This window comes from Tinamus guttatus, unplaced genomic scaffold, assembly GCF_059628265.1.
Source record: "Tinamus guttatus ecotype Peru unplaced genomic scaffold, ASM5962826v1 Tinamus_guttatus_pri_ptg000546l, whole genome shotgun sequence".
Lineage (NCBI taxonomy): Eukaryota > Metazoa > Chordata > Aves > Tinamiformes > Tinamidae > Tinamus > Tinamus guttatus.
Window position 1 is genome coordinate 728775 of NW_028289080.1, and position 13318 is coordinate 742092.

Genomic DNA, 13318 nt, shown 5'->3' on the forward strand with positions numbered 1-13318 from the left:
TACAAAAAAATAGTTCCAGAATCATCCCAGGAACAGAAAGGAACCTCAGATTTTCTTTTTTGTTTCTTTCATGAGACACTTCATACATAAAAGCATCTCAAAAGGTAACGTGCTCTTCCTAAAATACAAGCAATGTCTCTGCTGAATCCAGTTGTAACAAGTTCAATCCCAAAGAGAATCTGGTGGCAGAATTATTATGGCTGGAGGCAAACATACAAAATGACAGTGCAATCCTGAGCCGAATTACAGTATTGCTACCATAAGGTAAGCAATATATAGCATGGCAGAGAGAACACAGCACGAACTGCAGCCAAGTCTTGCTGACGCTCTAATAAAGACCCAAATGTCAGCTCCCTGCATAACTGGGCTTGCTGATAAATCCAATTACTGAGCACCAAGCAGCTACTTTGACTCAGTGTGAATATAGTCTTATGCCAGATGAGTATTTTTTCTCTGCTGGCTGTTCAAACTCTGTAGGACTGGCTTGATCTGTAGTACACCAGAGATGATAGAGCTTAAGATTGCTTGGTTTATTTACCAGGGTAAGCAGATAAGCAACTGTGAGAAAGAAGGACTAAGGAAAAAGACATGGGAGGAGGAAAGGCTGGAAAAGTGACTGAGCAAGATAGATGGAAAGAAAGAATGAGAAAGGAGAAAGAGAAAGAGAGAGAAGAAAAGGAAGAAAAAGTGGGATTAAAAGAGAACAACCTGATGAAAGAGAACAGAATTCGAAAGCAGTGGAAAACAGAAGGGAAAAGGGAAAAAGTAAGATAAGGCAGAGCAAACAGACAGGACAGCCACTCACGAGCAGGATCTGGCCAGGCGACAGAGTCCACATGTGGGCTTCCTCATCAGGTACATGGGCCAGCCATAGGCAGCCAGGGCAAACAGCATGTAGTAACACACCTCTTTATACCGCTGCATCTCTTGCTGAAAGAAACAAGAGACTCACTAAAGGTCTGAAACTCTTTTAAATGGCGATTTTTTGCCACCGTTTCCCTTTTCCCACCACGGTTAGAGAAGCGCACACTCTTTTTATCTGAAAGTCATCCTTCTCGCGCACCCTCACCACGAGAATAGCAAACACTGACTGCATTTCTAGGTGGCTAGTGGAAAGCAAGTCACTTGATTCAGGCTGCATCCTCCCTCTCCTAAGAACAGCTATGCCAAATTCCGTGAGCGGAGGAGCCAAGTGTACCAAAGCTAGAAAATAGCTACAGAGACATTCTCTGCTTTACACCAAAAAGCATTCTGTAAGGGAAGGCCATGCCCTAGGGGTTTTGTTTTACCCTACCCTAGTTGAGGAGAGGAGAAAAACTAGTCTAAGTCTCGAGGAGCTCTGCAAGTATACTGCTTCCACATAGCTGCAGGCCCTACGAGGCCCAGGAGAAGCCACTGAGATAGTCTGGGACCATATGTCTCAGCACTGACTTCTAAAAGCCATGTTGACACCTCAGCCCACACACACCTATTCAGAATGACAGACTATCTTAGCAGAAGCAGGAGGGTAGCATTAAATGCAGCACAGCAGAGCACAGCCACAAGGAGGCTAATTTCAAAATCACCTCAGATCAGAGGTGCTGGGATTTGGTCAGCCTCTCTCTTGCACCGTTAACATCTATTCAAGGGAAATGGAAACAAGTTTGCCCGATGAGCCAGCAGAAAAGCCAGGCTTAATTTAGAGAGGAAGAGAACAGACCACAGCCATTTTTATCTTCAGAACTACTGGGAAGAGGAAGGCTCCATCACGCTCCCGGCAGCTCCCTGCTCTAATCAGCATGGAACCCAGGATGTCGGGCTTCACGGGCTCTGCTCGTGGCACCTCTGTATGACACTCCTGGGTGCAGCACTAAACTCCTATCTCTGGCTCTGGAGAAACACTCCCTTCTGAGTGGAAATACTACGGCCTTCCTCAGAGTGGAGGACAGAGACCAAAAATGCTGTAGAAGTGCTCTGAAGTCCAAACAAGGCCTCCAGGAAAACTAGCAGTGTTATTAGAATCTGTTGTTATAATCTTTCATTGCTTTAACTACTACAGAAAGAGGCAGGGGTAGAGAGGAGAAAAAGAGAAAACACTGAGGAAGAGGATGACAGGCTACATGCGGAAGCATGGGGAGTTTGCAGGATCCCAGGCCAGTGACTTACCGCATTTTTCAGGTCCAGATACTTAGTGTTCCTGGTCACCGGCATCCCAGACAGAAAAGCTAAAATGTCATTGTTTGCCTGCAAGTCACAAACACACATAAAAATTCTTCTCTATGCCATCAAGACACCAAATCTAGGCCTGAAAACCAGAAAGCACTATGCAACCTGGGACAACATAGCTCGCCGGTATCTTGTCTTGTTTACTGATCTAGTTCCAATTTCTGCATCATCTGATCACCACTGTGTAAACCCCATTTGTGAATATAACCTTTTCTCCTATGTTGGTAATTTGCAATCTCAATGTCAGTAATTGCTTGGAAAATTATGAATTTTTCCCTCAAGTTCCTCCTGTAGTTTCACTCAGATGATGGAGTCGTCTTTACATAAGTAGATGGTGTAATCTCTCCATTCACCCTAACCCTAACCCTGATGGAGTTGTCTTTACATAAGTAGATGGTGTAATCTCTCCATTCACCCTAACCCTAACCCCGATGGAGTTGTCTTTACATAAGTAGATGGTGTAATCTCTCCATTCACTTTCAAGAAACAGCCCTCCTCCTGAAGGGTGTTGCCCATCTGGGGTCAAAAACCCAGTTTATATGCATCGCCTACCAAGGAAAAAGGACAGGTTTCAAGATTGACTCAGTATCAGCTGGACTCTTTGCAAGTCTCAGGAAAGCTTCTAAAAAAAAAAAACGAGTATTTTTATCTCACAGCTCAGTGAGTGGCAATAGCCCATCGCACAGCAGAAACGAGGTGGGCAGAGCCACGCGGTTCTCACACAGTGAGTCACAGAAGAGGAGAAGGCAGGTCGGAGGGCAGACGAGACCCCCCGGCCTGGGCACAAGGCGCCGCTACCCACCTCATCCAGCACGGCGCTGCGCTTCGCCCTTTGCCGCTGGCGCAGGAGAACCAGGCCCGCAATGATGTCAGACGGGACGATGTCAAGGTCTCGGAAGAACTCAGCAAAAAGGTAGGCGATTTCGGAGTAGGCGTCCTGCAAAATCCAGTGAGACAAGGGCTCAGGAGGAGGAGTTTGGTTGTGGGGAGCCTCAAAACAGGACACGGAAGGAGAATCAATGGCCTCGTTTCTGTAGCTTGGTCTTCAAAACATCCAAGAGATTCCTTCAGGGAATACCTTTTCTGGTCTAATCGTATTAATGCATCCTATTTTATATAGTCACACACAGAGGGCTCAGCTGACACTCAGCTTAAACTATACCGAGCGCTTCTGCGTTTACAAGCAGACACACACTACATCAAAACAGAAAGGAAAGACAAAAAAGGGAGAGAGGGGAACTATTTCCACCTCCCTATTGCAAATAAGACTGCGGGAGAAAGCAGAGAATTGAACACAAATCCCCACCTTTGATTGTCATATTAGAGCCCTCCCTCCTCAAAAGCAATTACATTTGAACAACAGCTATTCAGGAGAAAAGAAAGAGAGAAAAAAAAAAGGAAAAAAAAGCACACAGTCTGTCCTATTTAATAATCTCTTTAATTCTGTAACTCAGTCCTGACGTCATCTTTCCCATACTTAAGCCACATCCACTGTCCCAGGCATATGACTGAGAAAGTGGGGGCTGTTTGAAGCCTGTCACTGGATAGTCACTGTAGCTGTTTATTTTTCACCATCACCACAGACCGGTATTACAAGTGGCAGAAAACTTGACAGAGTCATCAGGTTTTCCCAAGTTTATCCCATACCCAGCCTCAACCAGATGCAAGCAAAATTACCCAAAGAGAAACACTTGGAAAAGGGTATTTCTGAGCCATTAAATGCAGAGTTCCCAGCAGAGAAGGCAACCAGTCCAAAAAACAGAAGACTCTGCAGATGGACAGAAATGGAAGCAACCTGAGAGGATGAACACAAAGGCTGTAAAGCAGAGTGCTAAGCTGAAAGCACATTTTGAGGACAAATGTTATTTTCCATTTGGCTTTGTTCTACAAAAAAAGACCAGAAGATCTGTTAATCATAGAATCATAGAATGCTTAAGGTTGGTAGGGACCTCTAGAGGTCATCTAGTCCAACCCCCCTGCACACGCAGGGTCACCTAGAGCACGGGACACAGGACTGTGTCCAAGCGGGTTTTGAAGATCTCCAGAGAAGGAGACTCCACAACCTCTCTGGGCAGCCTGTTCCAGTGCTCTGGCACCCTCACTGTCAAGAATTTTTTCCTTAAGTTCCTGTGGAACTTTTGATGCTTCAGTTTCCAGCTGTTTCCTCTAGTTCTGTCAGTGGCCACCACTAAAAAGCGACCAGCACCATCCTCCTCACTGCCTCCCTTGAGGTACTTATAGACACTGCTCAGATCCCCTCTCAGCCTTCTCTTCTCCAGGCTGAACAGGCCCAGCTCCCTCAGCCTCTCCTCATAGGGCAGATGTTCCAGGCCCCTGATCATCCTTGTAGCCCTGCGCTGGACTCTCTCCAGCAGCTCCACATCCCTCTTGTACTGTGGAGCCCAGAACTGGACACAATACTCCAGATGCGGCCTCACCAGGGCTGAGTAGAGAGGCAGGATCACCTCCCTCGACCTGCTGGAGACGCTCTTCTTCATGCACCCCACGATCTCATTGGCCTTCTTGGCCACAAGGGCACACTGCTGCCTCATGGTCAACTTGTCGCCCACCATGACGCCCAGGTCCCTCTCTGCAGAGCTGCCCCCCAGAAGGTTAGTCCCCAGCCTGTACTGGTGTCTGGGGTTATTCCTCCCCAGGTGCAGGACCTTGCACTTGGCCTTGTTGAATTGCATGAGGTTTTTCACCGCCCAGTTGTCCAGTCTGTCCAGGTCCCTCTGGATGGCAGCGCAGCCCTCTGGGGTATCGGCTACTCCTCCCAGTTTGGTATCATCAGCAAACTTGCTGAGGGAGCACTCTGTGCCTTCATCCAGGTCATTGATGAATAAATTGAACAGGACTGGACCAAGGACTGACCCCTGGGGGACCCTGCTAGCTACAGGCCTCCAATTAGACTCTGCACCGCTGATCACCACCCTCTGAGCTCTGCCATCCAGCCAGTTCCTAATCCACCTCACCATGCACTCATCTATCCCACACTTCCGGAGCTTGCCCAGGAGGATGTTGTGAGGGATGGTGTCAAAAGCCTTGGTGAAGTCGAGATAGACGACATCCACCGCTCTCCCCTCATCTATTCAACTGGTCATTCCATCATAGAAGGCTATCAGGTTAGTCAAGCATGATTTCCCCTTGGTGAATCCATGCTGACTACTCTTGAGCACCTTCTTGTCCTCCACGTGCCTGGAGACAACGGCCAGTATGAGCCGTTCCGTCACTTTTCCGGGGACGGAGGTGAGGCTCACTGGCCTGTAGTTGCCTGGGTCCTCCTTCTTGCCTTTTTTGAAGACTGATGTAACATTGGCTTTCTTGAAGTCCCCCGGCACCTCCCCCGTTCTCCAGGATCTTACAAAGATGATGGAGAGCGGCTTAGCTATGACATCTGCCAGCTCACGCAGCACTCTGGGGTAGACCTGAAAGACCTTAAGACCTGAAATGAGAATGGCTTGGAAGGATGGAGACCAAACAGGCTGTGAGACAAAGCGTGTGGTCATTGCTTGCACCAGCAAGCTTGAGGACAAGGGTGTCCCAGAGGTTGGACCAGCAGAAAGCGGGGCTGAGCCAGTGCACTAGCACATACATGGTCACTGGTTTGAGCGCTACCACCAGCCACATTCCTTACTCAGCACCTGAAGTCACAAACGTGTCTGTACAGGACTGGAGTCAGTCTGGGCTGTGCACTAAAAGAAAGCTCCTCAGGACAGGCTATCTGTCTCTCTCTCTCCCTCTTGGACAAGCTTTGAAGAAAGTAAATTTGTTCTTTTCCTAGATGTGCCCTGCAGGAAATGAGCTACAATCTTCTATCTGACAAAATCCTGGAGTGCAAGAATATTTCCTACCATTTTTTGGCTTGCTTACAGTAGCAAGCAGAATCATCATTAAGAATGGGGCTTCACATGGTCCATACTGTAGGTCTCCATACCAGCTATACCTTGGAAGAACAAACTGACTGACATCAGCCCCTTATACAATATTGCAACTGCACCATCCTCAAAGCACTGACCCCCGTAAAATGGAGTGGTTTCTTGAACACGGAGGAAATGCAGAAGGGCTCAAAGTAAAATACAACAAACTCCCATAAACTCCAAGTAATGACACCACTTAATAGCCTGATCAAAGAGAAGGCCAGAAAGTTAATTGTGTATTTCTTCCTTGCAAGGAAGAATTTCTGCTCAAGCTCCTGATATTTATACAGTGATTGATTGTGATATTCTGGTACTGACCCTGGAGGCTCTGGGGGCCTGGCAGAATATATGGGGACAGAGCATGGTCACTACAAACACATATAACCAGATTCTTGCCCTGATGCCACGTCTGCTTTGCAGAGTTCTATTTGCCCACCAAAGGAACGATCATCCTCTACTATAATTTTTTTTTTCCAGGAATCCTGTAAGAAGCAGCAATGGATTTGTTTGTGATCTATTGCACATGCATTCACTGCCCATACTGCTGTGCCAGGACACACAAGGTACAGACTCCTGTTTTCTCACGGAAAAGAGCCTGGAAATTGCTCAAGCTGAATTTAAAATGGAAATTCGATAGCACATGGAACTGGGAGAAAAGAAAAGAAAAAAGAGAGAGAGAGAGAGAGGGAAACACACACTCACTGCAGAATGCAAAATTTGCTTTAAATTAAAAAAAAAGCTGAAATGACAAAGTGAAATATTTTTGCCTTCATGGATGAAATACTTTGAAGGTGGTTCAGAATGTGGGCAACACGGGTGCCTCTTGGGACTTACTTTCGAGGTGCCCATATTCTCCTTGCAAGGCTCCTGGGCCAGGCTACAGATGCCCACGGTGCTCCCAGAGCAAACATCTTTGGAGACGTGGCCAAGGCACCCGGAAAGCACCTCTTTGGCGAGGGAATCCTGCTGCTTCAACTGCACAGAATATTTTTATTTGCTTCAGTTTTCCAGGTGGGTTTTCCTGACCAGCTCTAGTAGACCATTTAGTAAATCTCTGAATACTGGACTATTACTTCTCAGCATGACGAAAGGTTGAGACTGGAAAATTCCCTGGAAAAGTGGCATTTCACCCGGTTCTCCAGGAGCATGCGATTAGGAGGACCAGCATGCCAGCACTTGTAGCTAGATTTCTACAAAAGGACTATAATGACTCCTGCAGCTACTCACGCTTTGGAAACTGCATCCCATACAACGCTGGACAAGAGCCACTTTTAAACTTGCCTTCTATGATCAACACAAATGTTCAGGTAGGCTTCACCTGAATCTCCATCATTTTATACAGATCTTCATTTTATTGCACTTATCACTGCTGAGATTAAATTCCAGTCTCATTTCTCTTCCTACACAAGTTCACGTCCCTTCTGCCTGCTCCTTTTTCTGCTACATCTTTAAGGGACCCAAACATTCTATGGTATTTAGGGAGAACATATCGCTGATGCCATCAGCCCCTTAGCATTTTGTGTATCATTTTCTGTGCCCTTCTACCGAAGCTTTTCAGGTTCAGTAGAACAGATGTCTTTTTTGAGGTGTCCTTGATAACTCCTAGCTTTTTTCCTGAGAGGTTGTAACTAATTCAGAAGTAATCAGTGTATGCAAGTAGTTTAAACTGTTCCTTCAGATGTGCACTACCTCATCCTTCTGTATTATGACTTTCCTCTTATCATTGGTAACAACTCCCTGTTTCTGCCTGGCCCTTCAGAAGGGGTTCTCAGAATTAGGAGGATTTGACCAACCTAAATATTACTGAGTCATCATCCAAATTTGACACCTATTATTTACTTCTTCAGCAGGTTATTAGGAGCCCTGTTGAACACCATCCTAGGGCTCAAACCTGCCCCTGCTGCCTTCGATACCACTGTACTGCTGACTTTTCTGGAAGCAAATCAAGCCCCTTAGACTGCTCTGCTGCATAGACACCTGCAAGGGAAATCCTGAGCATAGCACGTGAAAATTTCAAAGCAACAACCTGCATTTCCACCTATGGATTAAGTAGCAGCCTTTGCCAGCTGGAAGGCTAGACGGAGTCTTTTGCCTATTCTGACAGATTTATGTTTTCCTACTTTTCCTCTGAGACTGGCATAAAGAAAAAACTACTTGAGCTAACTAATGGCAAAGCTGACCACAAGAATGGCTGTAATATGCTGGGTAGAAACACACTCTAACCAAAACAAACAAACTTCAAAGTTCACTGTAGCAGCAAGGTAAAAAGGAACTCCAGGGGAAGTAAGAGCTTAAACCTGAAAGCGCTGCTTTTCAGAGCTATTAATGCTGCCTTCAGAAGGTCCTGTAGCATTATACGCTCTGCTGTGTTCCCTGTGTCTCCACCATACCTGGAGCTTGCTCTCCATTAGGAAGCATCCTCGGTACCTACCGACTGGGAATCTTTTGTCCGTGTGCAGCAAAGAAAAACCTTGAGCCGCCGTGTCCAGCTGCTGGCTTGCCCTTCTTCCAGGCGATGCCTGTGAGAAATAAAGAAATACCATGAGGCCTATTCTCTTGCACCAGGAGCACACGTACTGAAGCACGTTCTTATTTATGCTGTCTCAGAATAGTCAAGGAGACTTCACCCAGACAAGAGCTTGGCTCATGGTATAGCAAAATAGGGTCATTTCACCTTATTTCACCCAGCCCTCCGGATGGAAGGAGGAAAAACATGCAAAGGTCTCCCTTTTATTTTTTTTTAAAGGTTAAAGAATTCTGAATACAACAGGTTCAACCCACTTCAATTTCAGCTGCAAAATCAGCTAATTGAACAATCTTATTAAAATGGCCTACAGGTGAGTTCACTCCACTGTTGTGAGCTTATCCTTGTAACTACATTTGCAGGGTAATATTACCTTATTTTTGACTGGTCTACCTGCAACCTGCAGCTTCTGTAATGCAGGGACTTCTTTTTAACAGCAACACAGACTAATTTAACATGGGACAGACCGATCAAAGCAAACAAGCAACCAAAAAATCTTCCGTTCTGTGTCATATGATCCCATAAGGAAAGGACCAAGAACAGAGAGTGAGAAGAAAAAAAACTGCTATTGAAGAGCACCTACCTGGAAATTAAGATCAAGATTCTGCTGGGCACTCCAGCTACTCACATCTTAACAACAGATGTGGTTTAAGACGACGACGATACATAACCTCCAAGTAAGATTCCAAAACTGGAACAGGAATACGCCTATCCTAAGACAGAATTGCCAAGGATCAGTTTGCTCTACAAATGCCGAAGAACTCGGGCAGCAGAGCTGAAAACTTCACACAGAGGTTGAGAAAGTAAGCTTGCTTCGAGCTACTTTCATTCCAAGTTTTTCTTCTTTTTTTTCTAACATTGAACTTCCACGTCTAGTATGGGCCTTAAAGCAACTCTCTTAGAAAACTATCAGCAAAATAAGTTGATTTTTTTTTTGGTTTGGTTTTGTTTTTTAGTCCCGTAAGAGCATAAAAAGCCCACACCTATCAACGTGCCACTAGTAAAGGAAAACAACTGACTAAGCAACTACAAGAGCACCACGAAAAGGAAGCCACCAAATGATGTGCCTTCCTAAGGAGACAAACAAGTCAAGCTCTTTCATGAGTTAAGACAGAGGAAATATAGCTCAAATGTTAAGTGTAACACAAAGTCAGGTTATTGCCATACATCAACAGGGATGTATCACTTCAAACTGAGGATCTCAACAAGAATGGGTGGCCTTCAGCATCTTGCTGGCTCGTGCTCGAGAGACAGGTGGAGAATTTCAAAATATTCCCTTTGGAAATGATAGGACTGAATGGAAAGTAACAGTTGATGTTGCCATTTCACATTATACCCCATAGCGTGTTGGTTACTAACATCTGTCAGCACTCCATCTCTACAGTGGAAATCCACAAACAGCAGGCACGAGCTCATGGAAATGCTGCAGGCCTGGAGGAGAAATCTGGCCAGGTCCAAAGAGACAAACACCTACAGGAAGTTTGCTGGGATATCAAAAATCTGCACAGAGAAGATGACTTGGTTGTGTTTTGGTTTACTTTTTAAGCTCTCAGACAAAAAGAACTTTGCAACCTGCAATGCTTTTTCCTCAAGAACATAATGGTTTGAGTCAAAGGGCTCTGTTTTAACACGGGGTCCTGGTTGAACAGTATTTTAGCACAGCTTCCTCGTTCAGAATTCCCTGGGAACTACAACACAACAGTTGTACTCATTAGGTAAATGGTGTGCTAATATTGAACACTCAAGACTAGTGTTAGTGCTATATGCAGGTAATCCCATTGCAAGAAGAAACAGGTCTCCTCAACCATATCAGCAATACTTGCTGCACTGTCCCCAGAAAAGCCTGAAGATTTTTCTCTCACAAGGACCATGTGAAGAATCTCATTTCAAAACACCCCTTGAATACAGGTTCCTAAAAAAAACCGCGTGATTTCTACAAGATTTTTAGAGTCTCATTTCTTCTTTCAAAATGCCCTCGGTCCTACAAGGCCACATTCTTTGCTGACAGCAACATATGTCGGGACTGTGTAAGGAAACAAGGGCTGTTTGTGTTGCCCCAGGGCTTGGGGGGAGGGAGAAACCAAAACCAAACAAAAAACCCCAGCAACAATTAAAAAGCAGCAAATTTCTCAAAAATGCCTTGCTCGGTGGAAAAAAACCTTTCATATCCCCATCTGGGTAGCTCACAAAGATGCAATCAATTCTTAAGTGAAACATCTAACTGCCAACACGATAGAAATTGCTTCTTAGCTAACAATGTATATAAGACATTTCAGGCCAGAAGGTCATATTTGGAGGCAGGTACAAATAAAGGAAGAAAGAGGCTTCGGAAAAAGATCCTGTTTTGACCTAACTTAAGTCTAAGTGCTACCTCCCTGTACTCGGCAAAACACAATGCCACAGGGTGGACAAACAAGCTGCTGTGACCAGTAACTGTGGCACGAAGGGCTTATAAAGATTCACAAATCCCCTGACCAACATGATCCCACCAGACCTCACGTTGCTTTGCCTCCTTTGCAGACAGATGCCCACACAGAGCACCCAGCAGTCTGCACCTGCAGTTCTTCCAAAAGGACCCTCAAGAGCAAAGGGGAGCAGTGCCTGAGGCTGAGTGGTGGCTGAGTGAAGGCAGCAAGGCTGCCAGGAAGCAAAGCAAGCAGGGTGCCCTTGCAGAACCGCTGCTTTACCGCAGGTTGTAGGTCCTCAGGTTGCGCTGCCGGCGCTTCGTGGCACGCAGCTTGACAAAGGTCCGCCCGGTGGGGTCGAAGACGCACAGGACAGTGATGCAGACGCTCAGGATGACGACCCAGTTGCACACGACCATTCCTGCAAAGAAAGAGAAGCAGCGAGGTGCTCTTCTGCACGTCAACAGTGCCCTTGCCATTCTCCTCCACACGTCCCACCCGCATCTCCAGTGCTTCAAGGCAGAGAGGAAGGTCCCCAAATGCAGGCAGCTGCAGCAAAAGAAACTCCACAGGGAAAGTCTCTGACCACAGCTAAGTTTTCCAGCTCTTTTAGGACATTATTCTCACAGAAGAATATAACGGAGTTGTGGAGTACCTACGGCACGAGCATCGGGTGCCCCCAGGAGTCTGACTGAGATTCAAAAGCAATTCTAGGAAAAGAATAAAGCCAGTGTGAACTAAAGGGCAACAAGGCCTTTCACATTGACAAGGCCGAGCCTTCCACGGAAACATGGATTCTTGTCTGACCATAGACAGCACTCAATAAATAAATAAACAAGCAAACAATAGTTCTCAACTGCAGCATCTCAAGATAACAAACACCCTATTTAAGTGCTGTAATCCACTCCCTGCAGTCAATTCCCAAATTCCCATGTGCAGGACTGGATTTGCTCTCCAGGACAAGCGGATGTCTGGAGCACACAAGGAATGCACACACACACACACACACACACACACCACATTCCCAGCACATACCTAAGGTGACACTCTTCGCAGTGACATCGTTGCAGGACGTGTAGTACTGTGTTAGCCAAACAATGCCCACGATGGCATACACAAATTCGATCACCAAGATAGCTGGAACAAACGGAACACAAAGGATAGTAGCAGCTTCTCACCCACGAATAAGAACTGTCCATCCTCATCCTCTGCAGAGGATGCACAAGGACACTGTGCAGAGCACTGACTGTTGGCAACCACATAATTCTCTGCGACAGGTTCTTTACCCTAGCAGGACAGTGGCGCAGAATTAACTACTGAAGAACTGGATGTCAGTGCTTTGGAGGGTAATCTTCAAGAAAATCAGCCAAATAAATGTAATTTCTCCTTCATATTCACTAGTGTGATGAAAGAACCATGTACCTACCGAGCTGCAAGTGCCCTAGGCTGCATCATAGGCATGAATCAGATAGTCACTTCTTCCACCCGCTACAGTAGAAAGATTTCCCTATGTTCCAAGAAACAACATGCAGCCATATCTAGGTCTTGACCACCTCAAACAGCTGGCTGGATTCAAAACAAGATTAAATAATAGGAAGCAGCATATATTCGGGATTCATTCTGCTTACTACACTTTGCAACCTCTGAGAGAACCTCCACCCTCTGCAGTCCCTACAGCAGCAGCTCCCTGGACACAGCCCTCGAGGACACATTTATCGGCTTTTCAGGTCTCCATCGTAGCCTGATAAACAAGAATTTGAGGGTTGACAGTGTCTCAGTGGAAAATACGAAGTTTGGAAACGCTACTAAAAGGTGCTCATCATCACACTCACCCAATGCTTTACAAGCCCAAAGTTTACATGAGCTCCAGAGATGGTCATTAGCTCACTTAGTAATGTATTTGGAACTACTTAAAATGGTACTTAAAAGGGACAGTCACATGGACCTTGTCTACTCTAGGGTCACACTCCTATGTCTAGCATAAAAGGGACAATTAAAACACTACAGTTCAAAACAAACACAAATATACGGAATATAAATATATGTAAGATCCAAGTGTAAATAAAGACTCTGAAGACAGGTATAGTTTAAGGCAGACAAGGATGGTATTCGGGTAGGAAAATGGCCTTCCTTCCCTTGGCCCATTTGGTCTGGTTTTGTCACAATGTTACTCAAACCACCAGGCTCTACAGGCTTCCCTAGGGAGACTCCAGGATGAGCGAAAAGCGATAAAGATTTGCTTGCTTTTCATGTTAATAAATCTA

General features: G+C 45.7%; 1 protein-coding gene across 1 annotated transcript in view; it reads right to left on the reverse strand.

Annotated features, from left to right (window-relative positions):
• Positions 1-13318, reverse strand: part of DAGLA (diacylglycerol lipase alpha) — a 55597-nt gene that overhangs the window by 16382 nt on the left and 25897 nt on the right. The window contains exons 4-9 of the mRNA XM_088534320.1: positions 12090-12191; positions 11337-11475; positions 8557-8644; positions 3008-3142; positions 2146-2223; positions 806-930 (exon numbers count right to left, since the gene is read on the reverse strand). Of these exons, the coding sequence (XP_088390446.1) occupies positions 806-930; positions 2146-2223; positions 3008-3142; positions 8557-8644; positions 11337-11475; positions 12090-12191 (667 nt within the window). The remainder of the gene's footprint in view (positions 1-805; positions 931-2145; positions 2224-3007; positions 3143-8556; positions 8645-11336; positions 11476-12089; positions 12192-13318) is intronic.